This window comes from Amblyomma maculatum, chromosome 7, assembly GCF_055883805.1.
Source record: "Amblyomma maculatum isolate TAMU_Amacu chromosome 7, ASM5588380v1, whole genome shotgun sequence".
Classification (NCBI taxonomy): domain Eukaryota; kingdom Metazoa; phylum Arthropoda; class Arachnida; order Ixodida; family Ixodidae; genus Amblyomma; species Amblyomma maculatum.
The window spans coordinates 37,735,848-37,755,062 of record NC_139350.1 but is presented as its reverse complement, the minus strand read 5'-3'; the positions used below and the strand labels follow the sequence as shown (position 1 = coordinate 37,755,062).

The following is a 19,215-nucleotide window of genomic DNA, read 5'->3' as shown; positions in this document are numbered from 1 at the left end:
CAAGATTTTTAAAGCGGCCGCCGCGAAGGAGCCGTCGGAGCACATGCGTACGTGCTTTGTGCCTTCATTGATGCTCCGAAGACATGTTCTGCAGATGCCGCATCTCTCATGGTACTATAGTGATCGAAAATGATCACAGCACTGACACCTGCTAGCCTTCTTCGCTGTTCATCCTCGCATGATTGCGCCGTGACTCGACGTTGAGACATTTCACCGGCTGATGGCGCTTCGCCGGCTCTTGATGTCACTTTCTTGCTTACCTAACTTTCTTGCTTTCTTGCTTGCATATCACAGTTGTGAAAGGCTGCAACCAGTTGCAACGCCGATTGGTACCCACAATGACTGACTGCAGGTTCAGAGACATGAAAAATTCTGTTATTTATGAATACTGACATTTGAATACTTTTGGCACTAGCTAGTGTAATTTCAGTGTGTGTTCGAATTCTCAAACATCTAGCAAGACGGCTTCGTAGACGTTATCGTAGACTTCTACATGTTCGCATAATGGAATGAGTCTACCTGTCTACACCTGGCGTCCCCTCGCGGCATAAAGGTTGAACTAAAAGGTTTGAATAACTATTATAACGTTGCTTTCTTTAAGGTGTGGCTCTAAGTATATGCAGCACACAGTTATTGTATTAAAAGCCTGTAAGGTCGCCGCTATAGCTTCAAACTTAGTTTTAAGTTTGGGTTCTCGAACTGCTACTCCATTTTTTACTATGATGGCAATGCCACCTGAGAGCCCGAGAGCCTGCTCTCGGTCGCGACAGAAGACTGTATAGATTTTGAGTATGTTCTTATGTTTGGGACCTAAATTTGTTCCTTGCAAACACAAGGCTAGTGGTGAGTGAGTGGCCAATAAGTATTTTATGTCATTCATATCAGTTAAAAGTCCTCTGCAGTTCCATTGTATAAAAGCCATTTTGCATTAAATAAGTAGAGAAAGCTAAGTTTTGTTTTCAGGCCCTCTGATTCGGGGCTTATTTCTTTTTTGTCGATCCAAGGAGCTGCGCCATCTGTCTGACGTCAACGGCACAGGACTGCCTTGGCTTGTGTCCATCGCGTCTTCTGACATGCTGGACGCCCATGCGGACTGCACAGGTATGTTTGTGTTTCCCCTCACCGTGTGGTGAGGTCTTGGGGCCGGCTGACCTGGGGGTCTGTGCAGCCTGTTTTTCTGGTGGTGGCGCAGCGCTGGCCGCAGCCACCAAGGGCACGAATGGCCCTGCTTCGGGTTCACTGTGTGAAACCTGGGCAGGTGCCAGAGTCTGTTGTGGCTCAGTGCCCTGTTGTGCCACAACAGAATAGGCAAGTTTTTTTTGAAAAAACACGATTTCGTGCTTCCCGGAGAGTTATGTTTTCTTTGACCTTGATGGTAATGGTTTCCTTTTCCTGTTTCCATATTGGGCATGTTCATGAATAGGCAGGATGACTACCCTCACAGTTGGCGCACAAATGTGGCTGTAACTCACATTTCTGGGAATCGTGTTCACGGGAAGCACACTTTGCACATCTCGGCTGGCCGTGGCAGGTCTGGGAGCAGTGACCATAGCATTGGCACTTGAAGCAGCGGCGAGGATTTGGAATATATTTCCTGAGCTGAAGTTTCACATAGCCTATTTTGACTGATTCGGGGAGAATGTTTTGTGCAAATATCAGGACCAGGTGCTTGGTTGGAATCTCTTTGTCATCACGCCTCATTTTTATCCTATATACATCTGTTACGTTTTGGTCTTTGGGGCCTTCTAGAAGTTCCTCTTTGGTCAGGGATCTGAGGTCGTCGTCGGAGATAACTCCGCGGACAGTGTTCAGAGAACGATGTGGATTGATGGTCACTAGGATTTCACCAAAAGACTTCAATGTGGACAGTTTTTCATGCTGATGGTTATAGATTTTCAATCTATAACCATCAACTACGGCCTCTGTTCGGAAGTTTCTTCACATTGTAACCCTGACCTATTACTTCTGTCAGTTTCTTGGTCACTATGAAAGGTGAGATTTGTCTAGCTGTTTTCTCAGCGTTGTCACTGTGCACTACATGAAATCGTGGGAACCTGTTTGGGTTTTTCAGGAAGAATTTGGAGGTTTCATCGGTGCAACCCCTTTTTCGGGATCGATCATGTGAGAGTAAAGAAGCCATAAAAATAATGTTGATGTTCGGCCAGGGTGGCAACCACCCACCACCGAGCCCAACAAGGGGACGGGACAGGAGCTTCCGAGAAAGTCCAGCCCACGCCAGCCTTACACCCTGACTATAACCAAATATGGCGTAACACAGGGTGGTTAGCCACACAAGGTTAACCCTTGCCGCCTGGAAAATGAAAAATCCAAGAAAAGAGGAGGAGACAGGACAGTTGTAAGAAAGAAGACAGGAAAGTGAAAGATGGAGGGGAGGACAGGAAAAGGCGACTGCCGATTTCCCCTGGTCGGGTCAGGCCGGAAGTGCCGTCTATGGGAAGCGTGGGCCAAAGTGGTGTGTTGCCTCCGCTGAGGGGCCTTAAAGGTCCAAACACTCGGCATCGGCTCAACCACCAAGATCCTCTTTTCCCGAGACACGACAATGCCACACACGGCTAAGCATGGGTGCTCGGGGTCCGTGGTGTCGCACAAAACACAAACACCTGCTTTAGCAGGTGCCCCCTGCGGGGGCTACAAGTGCAGAACTTTAAACTGCTACTTTCAATGCGTGGGTATAACAGGGCCAATTACGGAGAACACCCTTATAACAAAAGAATGTTCCGAAAGCTCAAATTTTAAGTCATAATTAATGCAAATTGTTCCTTCTTGCACTCCTGCAGTACTGTGGGGCAAATGACGTAGGGACTACTGTTACCGGAACACTCTGTACTATACGTTTGCATACCTGTGTTTTTCATGTTGGCATTTCCACATCAGCCCTATTGTTGTTCGCACTTTCTCTCCTCACTCACATGCTTGCCTTTGTCTGCTCCGAAAGGGTGCCAATACCGTATTTACTCGCATAATACTCGCACTTTTTTTCGCGGAAAATTGATGCTAGGTCGGGGGAGTGCAATAATTATGCAGGAAAAATTTTCGAGCAAATGTTTTGAAGTGTTAAAAGCAAATTTAAATAGGTGCGAATCGGGATTCTTAGGTCAGCTATTGCAAATATAACCAAAATATCACTTTCAAGCAGAACTTACCCTTGTTATAAAAGTACAGGATCGCCAAAAGCACAAATTGCTAAAGCACTTTATTTACCGCACGCAGCCTCATCATCACTCCCCGCATTCCATGGTATAATGCTCACAGCAGACCATACAGTTCTACTCTTATCAGAGACTTGATCAGAGTCTATATCGACACTGCAATCGCTGTCTCCAGTAGCGCACTCCGCAGAACTCGTTGACGCCGAAGTGCCTGCTAGCAGTGTGGTTGCTATGCTGTAGCCCGTACTCGAAAGCTTTCAGCTTAAAAGCAGCTGTAATACCGCAATTACTCGAACCTAACGCGCCCTCGATTGTAACGCGCACCCGTTTTTCGTGACCCCCACCCCCGAAAAAGAAAAAGCTCCGATTGTAACGCGCACCCGTTCTCCGCGAAAAAGAGTACCGCGCACCTAACGCTTTCATACAGCAATACACCTTCGTCTCGTTTGGAAAAGCAAAGATTTAATCTCGGTGCACTAAAAAACACACACACAAAAGGAAACGGCTTATCTTGCCAAGATTGTCACTATGCCGGCACAAGGTTCACTCGTCGTCGCTGTCAGACAACTTGTCACTGCTGACGGACCAAAGCATCTCATCCTCGGTGCCGTCCATGGCATTCGATATGCCACATTTTTTAAAGGCCTTGATGACCATGGCAGACGGTATCGTGCACCACGCATCTTTCGCCCATCCAGTGAACTCTTGCAGCGAGGCACGCTTCATTCTGTTGCTGGGAGTGAATTCATGGCAGCCACTCACAAGCCATTCGGTGTAGAGGGCCCGAATCCTATCTTTCACTGGCTTGTTCAAGCAAACATCGAGCGGCTGGAGCTGCGATGTCATGCCACCTGGTATCACGACAAGGTCGGTGTTGCACGCAGCGAGCTTGTCCTTGATGCGTTGGTCGAGATGGCACTTGAAAGCGTCGAGCACAAGCATCGCACGCAGGCCCAAACTGCCGCCGGGTCTCTTGCGCCAGACGTTATCGATCCAGTCGGCGACCAAGTCCGTTGTCATCCAACCTTTTTCATTGGCGCGCACAATCACGCCACTCGGAAACACCATTCCTTTCGGGAGCGTCTTGCGCCTGAATATGAGATACGGGGGCAGCTTGTGTCCATCCGCGGTGCAACAAAGCATTGCGGTGACGCGTGTTTTTTCGTGGCCGGAAGACAACACGCGCACTTGCTTCGCCCCCTTCTTTTCAACGGTTGTGGTGGCAGGCATGTCAAAGTACAGCGGTGTCTGATCGGCATTTCCAATCTGGCCGAGGTGGTAGCCGTACTTGCGGCACAAACTTAGAACGAACCGCTGAAAACTGTGCAGCTTTTCTTCGTACTCTTCAGGTAACTTCTGGCATATCCCTGTCCGCCTTAGAAGAGAAAAGCCTTTTCTCTTCATAAAATTAGACAGCCAGCACCTGCTCGCTTTAAAGTCGCTCCGCGTTAGCCCTGTTTGTAGGGCTAGCTGCATCGCCCGGACTTTGAGCAGGTCCGTCGTCACTGGCCGCTGCGCCGCTCGCTGCTCTAGAACATATTCTGCGAGCCGCTCTTCTATTTCGGTGAACCGGCCCTGCTTCGGTCCACTGAAACCTTTTCGTGTAGCCTTGCTGCCGAAAATCTTTTCCTTCTGCTTGCGCCAGTCCCGCACGCATGTCTCCGGAACTCCGAATGCGCGTGATGCGGCCCGATTTCCGTCCGTCTCTGCACACACGATGACTTTCCTTTTAAATGCGGCATCATGATGAACTCGACGAATCTTCGGCACGTCCATACTGGTCGGTCAATCGCAGAAAACGGGTAGGCTAACCAAAGCACACGAAGGACGCTACTGCTAGGCATAGACAGCTAGACCAGCTAGTAGGCTCGAAGTGCATACCAGGCGGCCATTTTGAAATGCCGATGGCGATATGATGTCGGAGATTTAGGGTCGTACTCGATTCTAACGCGCACCCAATTTTTGGACACGATATATTGGAAAAAAGGTGCGCGTTAGATTCGAGTAAATACGGTACTTGCGTACCGCCCCACCGCGATGCGGCACCAAGAACACGGTAGACGGTGGAACAAAGCAAATAACACGAACGGAACGAAGAAACAATAGAGAGTTTCAGCTTACCGTGATGCACGATCCACTACCGTGATCCACCACCGCCATTCCACTGTGCATGCCCAGATCCCTTGACACCGATACATAGCACCACATACTGGATGTCGGCACATAGACCTGCCGCGTCGGGACCAATCAACTTGTGCGCTCTGCCCACGCATGGTAGCGGGTCATGGTGGCGGGTCCCGGTGGCAGGTCACGGTGGCGGATCGCGGCTCACAGTAATCTAAATCTCTCTAGTGACAACGAAACACGGACACCTCGCAAAATGGCGACAACTACGAGCATCATGGAGGTAAAAAAAAAAAAGACGACGAGCATAACCGATGATGATGATCTAACCGAGCACGCTATCACCGCCTGGTAGCGCATGCACACGAGGCTAGCCAGGTTCAGTAGCGCTCCAAAGATGGCGCTTGTTACTACTAGCAGACGACTCTCGCGATGGTAACATTGGTGGTGCGATGATTATGCGAGGAAAACAAAATTCAGATTTTTGATGCCCAATGTTGGGGGTGCGAACACTACGCAAGTGCTAGCATTATGCGAGTAAATACGGTATCCCAAATCGGCGTCACGGTTCCAAAACTAGTTTGCCCCACTGTGAATGTGTCTACACACGCCTGAGGATACCGAAGATACGCACCCTCATTTCCCAGCTAATCCTACAACATCGGCCACTTTCTGAACTGCTCCAGCAAGCACAGTGGCTTTTGTACCTAGCCAATGTGCACCGTTTCTACCTGGGGGAATAAAAAAAGATGGAGGGCGCATGCACCTTTCCGAGGTCGAGGAAGCCCTTGCTCTGTAGCACCTGGTCAAACTCTCGAGACATGAGGCCAATGCAGTCCTGCAGGAGGCGGTTGGCCAGGGACAGTGCAGACTCCGCCCACCGTACACGGGGCAGCGTCACAGAGAGGCGCTCACAGTTGAGAGCCATGTCAATGGCCGTCTCTGCTGTCTGCACAGGCAGGAAAGAAAGGCAAGTCCAGTCACACTGCCCACAATGACAATGAGTGCATCCCAATTTTGGCCATGTGCAGCAAGCATCAATTTTTTTTTGTTACGAAAAACAACTAGCTTAATAGAAATGTCTGGCCACAGCTGAAGCAACAATTTAAAGAATATATCAGGGGCATTTAAGTTATGTGTGATGAATGAAAAAACGAACAGCAGCCACTGAGCTTTTTTTACACCTGTTACGCTCTACTTGTTGGCTTTTAAATTGCGCAATAATCATCTCCGAGTCTTGAGGGCCTTAGATCTCTATCACATTACACGTTCGATTCACTTCACCACCATAGTTAAATGGGTTCCCTACATGCTTGAAATGTGCAACATTCGAGTCACTTGAGCTCAGTGGCAGTGGCTGTAATGTCACAGAGGTGGCCAACAATATTTTTCCAAGAGAACACAGCTCATCTGGTCATTTCTGCAAAGACGAATGTCGAAGAAGACGAAAGTGTTACTTGAATGCATTGTGTAAATATGCTGGCCTCCAAAAAGACAACTTTGACAACATCCATGCAAATGAGTTCCCCAAAGTTAGACTGGGCCAGTTGCTATTGCAGCATGATTCCAAATGCAAAGTGGTATGGCCATATTACAGCCGAATTCGGATATTTTGAATTTTGGTTATATCGAACTCTCATCATCCCCATAAAATTCCCATGTAAAAGTATAGGAAAGCTGCATCATACATCGAATTCCAATTTCACAGGTCTTTAGATGTATCGAACTTCTCTCTCCTCATTCTCCCACTCTTCCTGTCTTCGTTTGTAGCAGAATGCACTGATAAACTGTGGCAGACAGAACCTTAGACACTTTCTCTAGTGTTTGTTCTGACCGCTCTGTGCATGACCTAGGTCGAATTATGTGCGTTGTGAAAGCCAAGGTCAACAGGTGGCAGAAAACGTTGGATGCTTTAGTGTGTATTGTGCCCCCACCAATCGCGGCCTGATAAAGCGAGCAGAGAACCAAACTTGCACGACACTTAGCCTGTGCCATGGGCAAGGGGAGGAGAGGAGGCCGTGGTGGCTTGTTCCGCTTGTCTATTGGGCGCGAAGACCATATTGTGCCGCCACCTATCGGAAGCCCCCGCATAACTAAGTAAGTGGGATGACGCATGTTGAACGGCTGCTGTAGGATGCTTTCCTAGGCAGTTGAGTTGCGCGATAGCATTAAGCTCATTTATTAATTTAATATATATACCTTGGTCTGGGACTGCATAAGCTTATTTTGAGGTATGAGACCCAGTCATTCGGCAAAAAAGCACTTCACCGAATCAGAGTTATCGAAGTTGGCGAGCTTGACTGCTATGACGCGCACTGGCTGCAGCCTTTCTGCTGTTATGAAAAATTAAAAAAAAAAAAAAACTGAAGCTACCACACAACCAGCCAGATGTAAGCAGTCAGTGCACAGGTAATGGGATTCCTGTGCGAGAGCAGATGACTGTCAGGAACCTGACAGATGTTGAGCGCCTTCGCATAGCACCGGCGGAAGAGACCCCATTCGCCTGCTCCCTTGAACATAGTAGAGCAAGCAAGTTTGACTGTGGGGATGACAGGGATTAACTTTTTAGCAAGTGTGACGACATGTGTTCTACACAGCGAATTCTTGCGCACTGACTACCGTCATTGGCACTCTTGGTTAGAGCGAATATTTGTTTTTCTCGCGCACAGTAGGTTTTTTTTTTACGCATATCTCTATCAGCGCATCACAACATGCATGCAATGCTCTATCTCTCGTTTACCGTCGAACCCGGATATATTGAACTCGAAGGGGATCGCGAATTAGTTCGATATATCGATAATTCGATATACCGAAATCGGCTTGTGACGGCACTTCCGATGTGAAAAAATTATACCGTATTTGTCGCGTAATCAACTCACTCGCATAATGAACCCACCCTCCAATTTTGCACCCGAGAATTTAAAAAAAAAAAAATGTGTTAAGGCCAGCTCGCTCACATGCAAGCGACTGAGTGATCTCAGCGACGAGCGGCAGCGACAGAGCGAAAATTTCCAAACTTGTTGGAAGCCGCTCGAGCCACCGCGGCAGCTCAAAACAAGGTTTCTGTGTCGCCACGGCGCAGAAATCGCGAGCATTTTCACTTGTATGTCGATAGCGCGCGTCAGTCCGTTTCGGTCGTCTCATCCACAGCTCATTGGCAGCGTGCCAAGATGCTGCGCAGCGATAACGTCAGGCCGCGTTTATCTTTTGATAGCTCCTGCGGTAGCGGGGAGCGAACTTGGCAGAGTGCCCGTGATGGCTTGATTGCACAAGCCTGGTTCGATTTATCACACCGTGCTTGGGGCGGGCCTCATGATCGCAGCAGCTGACCGCGTGCTTTCACTGATTCATACATGCAAGAATAAACGATAAAAAAAAAAAAAAATAAACATCCCCGCAAACAAAAAAAAAAGACCAAAGACCCTGCCGCTTCTTAACGTCCGCAGCCGCCATATCTTACGCTACGCCGCACGTACAGCATAACGATAAGAAAGGATGACTCTTGCAAAAAAAAAAGAGAGAGAGAGAGAGCTGCCGCTTCTTATCATCCGGAGGCGCCATAGCCACGTCAGCCCCCGCGCCGCCGCACGCACAGGGTTCGCAACACACGCTGGAGAAAGCATCCGACATCTGTCTGAAAACGGACTGAGTTGGCTTGGCGGCGCATGCGTTGTGCGTGCTGAAGGAGAGAGATAGCTCGGCAAAAGAATGGGCACACCCACGCACATGGCTTGCAAACGTCATGTGTTGGCGCGCGGGGAATGACAACTGCAAATGCGCACGCCTTTGGGGAATGGGCGCGGCGCTGCCCAGACCAGCCGTCGCCGAACTGTCCCCTCTCATTCCTTCCGCGCGTGGCTTGAAAACGTTTTTTTAGGGGAAAAAGTTCGGAATCAGTGAATTTCTATGTTTTGTTTGTCGTTTTGGTTTGTGTCGGGTTTTCTCTGCCCCGTAACCCTGCCAGCTCTGCTCTCCGTGCTACACATCTCTTTTTGAAACATGGCATTCAACTCAACGACCTCGACCACATCTTCCGAGCGAATTTTTTCAAAGATTCATACTTTGAAGACGTCCAGGCATGCGAAGCAATTTACTGCAAATGTGTGTGGTCACAATAGAGCCCACTTTCGCAGAAATCCGTCCGGGATATTCTCAGTGTTGTAAGCGAGGATGGGGAAGTATCTCCACAGACCGTCGCAAAATATGAGGCGAAGAGTCAGTGTGGACCATTGAAGTCTCTGAAGAAAAGGTATCGAGACGTGAAAATCTCAAGTTCACCAACGGTAAAGCGTGGCAGCTTCACAATGCATGACATTCGCCTAAATGTACATGGTATGTACACGAAAAGAGTGTTCAAAAGGAAAACGATGACCAGCTGAGCTTCAAGAAAACCACCTTGTGGAGGTTGTTGAAGGACACTGGCTTTGCATTCGAGAAAAGAAAACAGAATATTGCTCTGATCGAGCGCAGTGATCTCATTGCCTGGCGTCGGCGGTGCCTGCGGGCAATTAACCTCTCAAAAGCAGGATATGCATTTTTAGGCAGAAAGAAAAGCCGAAGAAAACATTACTCATTAAAAGTTAAACATTAGTATAATCTGAGAATAAGCAACCTAAAAAGCAAACTGTTCGCATTAAGTGCATCGCGCTATTCCACAACAGAGCACTAGTCACTCCCGCACCGTCTTAAATACTCGATCCGCTGCTCTGCTGGACTGACAGAATCGTTCATGATATGCCCGGTATCACGAGACGTGCACAAGAGCGAGTAATTCCCTTAGTTAAGGCAAAAATGAAAATTACAGATGGTCTCAAGTGTAAAGAAAAGACCACCTTACACCATTGGTCAGCCGAATATTGAAGGTATTCTGAAGAAACAGTGATTTAAATTGGTGGCAAGTACAAGAAGCTATTAAAAAATCTGCGAGGTGGATTCAAACCCACATACCTGAAGTTCCCTGTCATGCCACATAAGAAATGATGAAAAAAAATATTAGTCTCACGGCGGATTCGAACCTACGCCGCCAAAGTTCAGTCGCCCAAGAGCGACGAGTTAGACCACTCGGCCACAAAACGAGCGCAGAGTGATACACATTCTCTTTTTTTCTTCCGGACTACTTGCCTAGCTTTCACTGTGTTGCACCTGATGTTTAAAACAAAGTATAGTAAAAAGGAAAAAAATTGGCGGACAAGAAAAGGACACCCTGCCAAGTTCGACCCCCGATATTATAATAATACTGCCATTACCAATTTACGCTGACTGTCAGTGCTGGTGTGCTCCTCCTTAACTCTCCTGTTAAAGTTACAGTCGCCGACCGTTTTTTCGGACTTGAAGGGACCCGAAAAATGGTCCGAATAATCGAACAGTCCGAAAAATCCGTGAAGCACAAAAAATCACTTTATTCAGAGGAAATCGGCTTAAAAAAGTTGCCGATTTTACCTTGCGGCAAATTTCTTTTGCTGGCGACGATTTGCGCTTGTATTTGCGCCAATGTTGTCGTTTCGCTGTACACGCTAGACAGCAAGTTCATAGCGTTCGTAATTTGGAGTCTTCGGTCTCGTCACAGTTGAAGGTGTCCTCCGGGCTGTACTGGCTCAACAAGGGCTTCAACTTCGTCTGACGGTAGTCTGCTACCGTGGCTGGGTTGGCGGCTCCGCTCTCCCCGCACATCTTCTTAAAAGACACACCGTGTCTCTTCTTGAAACCGCGGAGCCATCCGTCCGTGAACTTGAATTTTTCAATTCTCATTTTCACGGCCAGGGTCTCTGCCTTTTCCTTCAACGTGTCGCCCGACACTGGAAGGTTTTTCGCTAAAGCAGCTTTAAGCCAGAGTAGCAAGGCCTTCTCCAATTCGGGGTGGTCGCCTTTCCTGTCGTTCTTCTGGCTGCTGCTGTGGGACGCCTCAAAGGCGGAAAAAATCTTCTCCTTATTTTTCACGTAATCCGAAATAGTTTGCTTCGACAGTGCGAACTCCTTGGCCACGTCAGCTTGCGTTCGCCCACTCAGCACTAGCTTTATGATCGCTGCCTTTTTCTCAAGGGTCATGGTAGAATAGCTCCCACGCTTCTTTGACGGACCCGGCAGCACCGGCGGGGCCATGTCCACAGCCCGAGTGCGCACCACACCGCTCGTCAAACCCGCAAAAATGAGGCACTTTTCGTTCAGAGCGGTGGAACCGCCGGATGCAATCACAAAACGGCCAAAGGATTGACGGCGCGCCACTCAGTTGACGCGGTCGGAGAAACTCGTGTGACAACACGGCGGACGTATGAGACAAAGCACAAAGAGATAGCTGCCCGCGTCAGCGTTGGCGACAAAAGCAGGTTGACGGCGATGACAATCCGACTGCCACCTCGAAGTGGCAGAGATTGCAGGGGCCTCTCCTGGCAAAAATGGGGCACCGAAACCATGTCAAGCCAATCCAACTGCAGAGCCAATCCACCTCAATCCAAGATGGCGCTTGTTGCGCCGGCGAAAAGCCGATAAGATGGCAGATTTTGGCCTGCAGGGGACTGAAATTAGTCCGAAAAATCGAACTTTCGGACTTTAAAAGTCCGAAATATCCGTCGCGAATATGTATGCGCTTCTATGGGGTGACTGACGGTGCCTCACTGAAGTCCGAAATATCCTACAAGTCCGAATTATTGGAGTCCGAATTACCCGTCGGCTACTGTACTAGTACAGTCGAACCTCGTTATAACGAAGTAGCATCGGAACCGTAAATTAGTTCGTTATATACGATATTCGTTGTAACAGTAGACATAAATATCGGCTGCAAAGCCACAATTTGGCTTGCGCGAATATTCAAGATATACTGAAATGCATTATTCTTGGCTTCGAACCCACTATAAACGAAGTAATCCTTACCTGTGTCCTTGTGGCATTTCAAACAAAATAGACCGGAATATGGGAGTCGAAATACAACATGACAAAGTTCGTTTGGCAAAACAGATCTGCGTTCATTTATTTGAAGAATGATGTTATCTTCGTCTGGTGGCTTTTCACAGCATTCCGCAGAATGAAGTTTTCCACGACGTCCACGCACGTGAGGGCCTTTTCCATTTCAGCAGTTTTGGCCATAGGGAGCTTTTCCAAATAGCCTCTCAGCCTCCTGGCCATGTCTGCGGCGTCCGCACTGTTTATCGGTGGCTCATCCCGTTCGCCTTCGTCACTTTCGCTATCGCTGCTGCTGTTATCCGCAGGCAACACGACACGATCCACAATTTCCTGATCCGTCAGCTCCGGCGCCACGGCCAAGTTCTCGTCGGCCGAAACAAAATCTTCAAATGCGATGCCTGGGAGCGCCAGTCGATCCCAAGTTCGTTCCACCTCTACCAGGTTTTCGGGCTGAACTTCGTCTTCGACGGTAGGCAAAACAAAACCGGCATTCGCGAAACAGTTCCTTATTGTGGACTGCGTCACCTCATTCCATGATCCATACAACATTTCGAGCGTCGTCTTGATGTTTATGGTTGTTGACTTGCGTTGATCAATATCGAAGACCAGCCGCATCACCAAACGCTTCCGGTAATTGCACTTGAGCGAACGGATGATGCCCTTGTCCAACGGCTGCAAAGCTGAAGTTGCGTTTGGTGGCAGAAACACCAAGCGAACTGCCTTCAGCACGACAGAGACTTTGTGTGCTGAACAGTTGTCCAATAGCAAAAGGACCTTCCTCTGCTGCCTCTCCATGTCCTCGTCGAAAGCTCTGAGCCAGTCTTCGAAAAGTTTGGCTGTCATCCATGCTTTCTTGTTAGAAACATATTCAACTTGCAAATTCCGGACGCCTTTCAGGCACCTCGGACGCGCAGACTTGCCGATGACAGTGAGCCGTCTTTTGTCTGAGCCGTCCATGTTCACGGCAACGACAACCGTCACCCGGTCTTTATTCTTTTTGCCTCCATGGCAGGTTTCATTCTTGACTGCCAGCGACCGCTCTGGCAACAACTTGAAGAACACGCCGGTTTCGTCCACGTTATATACGTTGCGCTCGTCGTATTCCTGGAGCAAAGGTCGAAAGTTCTCCAGCCACTTATCACACGACTCCGCGTCAACAGCAGAACCTTCGCCAGACAAAGTGTGGCATGCGATCTCGTGCCTATCTTTGAAGCGTTGTAGCCAACCGCTACTTGCACGAAAATCATCATGTCCCGGTACGCAGGCCAGGCTATTGGCCTTCGCTTGAAGGAGTGATCCTGAGACCGGCAAGTTTCGCGCCCTTACATCCTTAAACCACGAAAACAAAGCCGCTTCCACATCCGGGTAAAGGCAAGGCCTAACTCTTTTGCGGTCAGCTTTGATGGCGTCCTCGGTGTTGCCCTCAATCTTCTTTCTTGCGGCCAAAATGGTGGACAACGTACTTGGTGGAACGTTGAATTCCGATGCAATATCCTTTTTCTTGCGGCCACTATCCACAGCTCTCAATATCTGCAGCTTCGTCTCGAGCGAGATCGCCTTCCTCTTCGTTGCCATTTCGGCCGCTGCACGAGGAAAGAGTGGGGTGGAGTCACGCGGGCTCGCCACCGCCGTCACCGTCTCGCAGTTGCCGTGGTTGCCAGTGTTGCTGCCCTTGCTTTCACCGCTGGGCAAGTGGCGCCACCCTTCGGCCTTTTGTCGTCGCGCGAGCTTGCAGTTTTTGCCCTCAGTTCATAGGTGGCGCGACCAGCCAAATGCGCATTTTTGTGCTAGACGGCTGAACTTCCAACTTTTTTCAAACGTTAAAAAAAAAAAACGAAAAGTGCTGTTGAGAATTGACTTTCAGTATTTATTTTGCTTCTTTTATGCTACATTTAGAGTTTTGAGCCTCGAGTAGACCAAATATTTCTTCGTTACAACCGATATCGCGGCGGACCTGACGTTTTCGGTTTCGTTATAGAAGAATAAATGTCGTAAAAATAAAGCGTGGCCAACCAAATTTCGTATTTGGTTCGCTATAACCGATATTTCGCTATATCTGTGTTCGTTATAACGAGGTTTACAAGCAGTTCACTCTAAAAAGGTGCTTCAGAATTGATGGACACTGCTTTATAGCGTCCTGTTTTTCAATGTTTACATGGGTAGAGTAGCGCAGAGACCCAGGAATAAGGAAGAAGATGAACACAGCACTCACTTTCAACTCATTGGAAGAGAAATGGCATTTATGCAATCTTTTCTGTCATGTGAGCCAGCCCTTTGTCTTCTGATAAAGTACAGTTGAAAGTGCTGCGATCATTTCCTACCTTATGTACACGTCTGTCTGCACTACTGTACCTGTCTAAATTTTTATTACCAACTAGCCCCACAATGACCTTTCTAAGCTATGTTTGAGTGTATTTTTGTTTGTTTTTTTGTTATTCCAAGTGTTGCTTTCCGGTGCCGTTAGTACAGCTAACGCATCGCAGCAGCTATCGAGAATGTTTCGAGGAACCAGAAAATGGGAAGCAACAATATGAAAAGCTCCCACACAGGAAGGTGAGGATGAATCGGCTTTTGTCGAACTGCCGAAAATCTCAGATACCAGTTGACCACCCTAATCACTGAGCCACCGCAGTGGAGCAATTAGTTGCTATCAGTTTCTTTTTTTTTTTTTCTGAAATCAAACAAAAAACAAGAAGGCCAGAAAGATATTCACGCATGCACCAATACTAAGTTCAAAATACCAGACGCTTTCTTCTATTTAGGTCTGAAATAATTCCACATAACCTGCCTTCACTGAATGAGTGACACAAGCTTCAGCTGCGAGCTCAATGCTGAAGTTGTCATGCACAGTTAAGCAGTCCCTCGTGTCCTGTGCTCCCACTGTTCCGGTACCCTGCATTTGGTATAAAAACGTGGTGTGCTCCACATTTGACCACATTATTGGACGTAACCCACCAGTGCCTGGAGGGTGGCCGCGTAACACTGCTGCTGCCAGTGCTCGGGAACAGTGGCAAAGGCCCGGTGAGGCCAGACACGAACGTAGTGGCGGCCCGCCCACTGGATGGCCCGGGCTTGCAACTCCCGCAGCCCGCTGCAGCAGGGCGCCATCTGCAGGCACTCGGCCACCCCAGCTATGCACTGACTGCACGGCTGCCACAGGGACAGAAGGGCAGAGACATGGGGAAATGAGCCCCTCGGCAAGAGAGAGAGAGAAAATGGTGCAGAGTCTGAATGTCACCATTTAGACACCGAATGGTAAGAGTACTACAAATTCTACTGAGAATAGGAATGATTTTAAGAGAATTGAGTATGAGCTATGCATGTGAAAATAAAACTGACGACACACTTTGTGACCTGAAAAACGAAAGTGAACCGCTGGAAGCAACCACTCTTATACGGTACACATTCATGTTTCGCACGTGAGAGATCGAAGCACAGTCTGACCCGATTTCAGCTGGTCTGATCCTAGCATTGCAATACCTTGCAAGGAACACGAGTAGGCGGTCAATTTTCAGTAAGCACACTGCCCGGCTAACAGTGAAATCCGTAATCAAAAGGGCAATGAAAGCGATCAAAATGCTAAAAAAAGTGCTCTGCCAATAGGAATAAAACACATTCAGGGCAGAATAGCCCAAAATGAACCAAAGGTGGCAACACCAACAAGCAGTTAACACAAGAAACAGGTTAAACTATGGCCGCATGGCACAAAACTGGCCACAAAGAATGTGTAGAAGCAGGCTAAAATGCTCTTTGCGCAGTTTGGTCGCAAGCTTTCAGGCTCCAACTTTGAGGCCGGAACCTACAATAAAGGGAAAGAAAAAAAATGTGTGGTACACTTGAGCTCAGCCTTTAGGAGTGTGGTGCATAATCAGTAACCCCAGCATTTGTGCCTCTATTACCGCTCATATACTCGTTAGGATACAGTTGTAACAGGTATAAAGCCCCACTTCAGTCAAGTCATACAAAGGTGTCAATGCGGCCTAGAGGCAGTGTGTCTGACTCGGGACCTGCGGCCTCCAATTTCATTCCAACCTCACCCTCCCGTGTCCAAGAGCCTGCCTGCACTGGAAGCTCCTGCCAACTCGGCAATGTCTCATGATGTCACATAACCCAACGACCAATCAGTGCTTTGCCACGTGACCACTTGCCAGAGATTTTTCGCTCACAATAACTGACAACACTGATGCAAGATTGTGTGACGAATGGAGCCTTTAACCCTGTTGTCTTAGAATAGGATGTTCCACAAACACAGCTCAAGTCAAACAAGCACCTGAGACCAGGTGACTCCTATCGTTTTCGTAAAGCTTCCAATTCCCCAAGTCTCGAGAACCCCAGCCTTTATACTTTTCTTTAGTGTAAAAGTAAATATTCAAGCTGTTGACACCCAGTGAGCACTGTGCATGTATGTCTTTGTCTACAGTGGAAAGGCCATGCCAATGCAGTGCAAGCTCATTAATTCAAATCACGATCATTTGAATTTTCAGATAATTCGAACTACACTACTTGGTCCGGCCAAGCTCCATAGAGATCTGTGTATAAAAAAGCCCCTTAATTCGAACGAGAGTCTGTTCCGCTAAGAATAATTCGAACTATGTGCAGCCGCGTCTGGGCGGCTTGGCGCACATTAAGTGGAAAAAAAAAGAAAGAAAAAGTAAAGACACACCTTTGCAATCGGAAGGCATAATTAGAGGCTGCGCACATCCAAAACAGGGAGAGAAGATGGAACAGATGGAACCAGGTAAAACCATGGCCGGCGGCGTCGGCCGGCGACGTTTGGAGGAAGGTCAGTGCATGGCCGCGGCGGCAGCTGCCTGCTCTCTCTTCTGCGCAACCTCCGTAGCTCGCAACTAAATACTCGTTAATTCCAACCCTGTTAATTTGGAAATAGGAATATAAGTACTGTCGGCGCGGCCCCAGCCAACACCCATGAAAGGCTATGATCTCAGACGGCACTATGGATTAAACTAGCCATCCATCCTTCTACCCATTAGTTGTGAATGGAAGCATGCGAGTCAGCAGCGATCATAAGGCCAGCTTTTAGGCTTTTAGCATCATTCGCTTCAAAAGCCACTTGCTGATATCGGGGTTCGGATGATTGGAGCAGCAGTAGACAGCGCCCGCCCAAATCGCTCATAGCATGACTCATAGCATGATAAAGCAAGCATACTGAAAAGGAGGCTTGCACAACCAGACAAGCGCTGGCACTTTGCCAAGTTTGCACCCCCCCCCACTCCTGGAGCTAAAGTCAAAAGATAAGTACGCTAGCATCTTGGCGCACTGCCAAGAAATGTGTTGTAGATGTGAGTGATGGCGAAGGGACCTGCTAATGACTGACACCTTCATTTTTTTTTTTTTTTTTCAGATTCATAGGCACAAATCGGGGCTGGATGGGTTCATTATGCGAGCGAGTTCATTACGTGACTAAATACGGTACATTTACTGTAATACAAATGGTTCTTGCCAGTTTTTTCAAGGGCATTCTATAATTAGAACATCGGATAATTCGAACTTTTTTTCCCGGTCCCGTGAAGTTCGAATTAAGAGGTTTTACTGTAACACTATCGTGCATAGTTTTACCTTGCTCTCAGTGCAAACGTCATGAGAAAACTATGTCTTGGTACTTCAAGCACTTAATTTGATAAATTTCTCCAGTCCCATAATTTATAATGTAAATCTTAGTGGATAATTTAATGTGGCAGTCTGCACCCATCCAATCCAATCGAAGATTTGAGGAGCTATGTGAGAATGCCCGATCCCAATTTTGCTGCAAAGCCTTAGCTACTCTCCGGTCCGGCTGTGGTCAAGGCATCATTTAGCAGAGGTGTTAGCATCGAGGCACCTCCCACTCATAGCAGTGGCAGTGCGTGTCCTACTCAGAGTCCGCAGTGGGATGACTGCACACAGCATTGGCCCATGCAGTTTCTTTTAATCATGTACTGTGGTAATCTCAATTATTTAACGTACTATTACATAAAGACGGCCTTTCCTCAGAAAAATGGCTGTCCAAAATATGGCCGATCTACTTGTAGGGTGTAAGGTAGGTTTGGACTAGCGTTTCTGACCACAGAATACATAGGGCTCCATTAATTAAAAAAAAAAGTTATTCTGCATGCAAATCGGCTATATTGTACAGGAAATTGTGTGTTCTCTGCCTGGCTCGTTCAAACTGCAATAATCTCGAGGGCTTGAGTATGCCGTGGAATCTATAACCACACGACTGCGCAGATTTGCCGCACACTATCCATGCCACATTATAGCGTGTAAAGCAGGGTGAAGTGCAGTTTTGCTTGTGATCTCTGCTGGCATCAAAACATGTTAATAATTCATTACTTTAATTTGAGTCCATGTAGTGATGCTATCCCGCAGGAAACTACAAAACAGTGTGGTGGCAGCATTAAACAGAATGCATGCACAGCATTTTACGATAAAATTTTTTGCCTGGGCCCAATTTTTTGCTACATTAGGTTCATTCAAAAGCCCGATTAAAGGGCAGCTGATCACTTTTCCTGAATTCCGCAATATTCAAGGATTCAAATCTCTAGAAGCTGTAGATAATGCACGCAAAGTGTTTTTGTGCTAGCATTCAAACTGATAGCCTAATTGAAGACAATCTCGAGCTTCTCCTCAAAGCACTGCAGGTTTACAGAGAAGCTCGCTGATGACGTCACGAATGGTAGCATTCATTATTATCCTTGCCATCGCTTACTTCCCACGGTGCCTCTTCTGATGCGCCAAACAATGTCTCTAGGGCTTTGATATTGTTAGAGTTGTTTTTACTTCTTCAAGCTAAGTGTTTCTATGCAGGAAATGTACTGGTATCATCAATGACATCAGCATGCACCCCCCCCCCCCCCCCCCCACGGCCGTGCGGTGCTGAGGAGCCTGATAACAGTAACATGCTCAGTTCAGTTCAGGCGTTCAGTCGTGTCCGACTCTTCGTGACCCTATGGACCATGTCACGCCACGCTTTCCGCGGTCTCTCACTATCTTCTTAACATCACATAGCTTCATCTGCAATGACTCG

General features: G+C 47.8%; 1 protein-coding gene across 7 annotated transcripts in view; it reads right to left on the bottom strand.

Annotated features, from left to right (window-relative positions):
* Positions 1-19,215, bottom strand: part of LOC146182998 (uncharacterized) — a 185,209-nt gene that overhangs the window by 131,839 nt on the left and 34,155 nt on the right. For 5 of the 7 annotated variants that reach the window (XM_084609011.1, XM_084609015.1, XM_084609014.1 and 2 more), the window contains 2 exons: positions 15,147-15,341; positions 6,061-6,243 (listed from right to left, as the gene is read on the bottom strand). In XM_084609011.1, the coding sequence (XP_084465137.1) occupies positions 6,061-6,243; positions 15,147-15,341 (378 nt within the window). The remainder of the gene's footprint in view (positions 1-6,060; positions 6,244-15,146; positions 15,342-19,215) is intronic. The other 2 variants (XM_084609016.1, XM_084609017.1) reach the window with 2 other exon arrangements.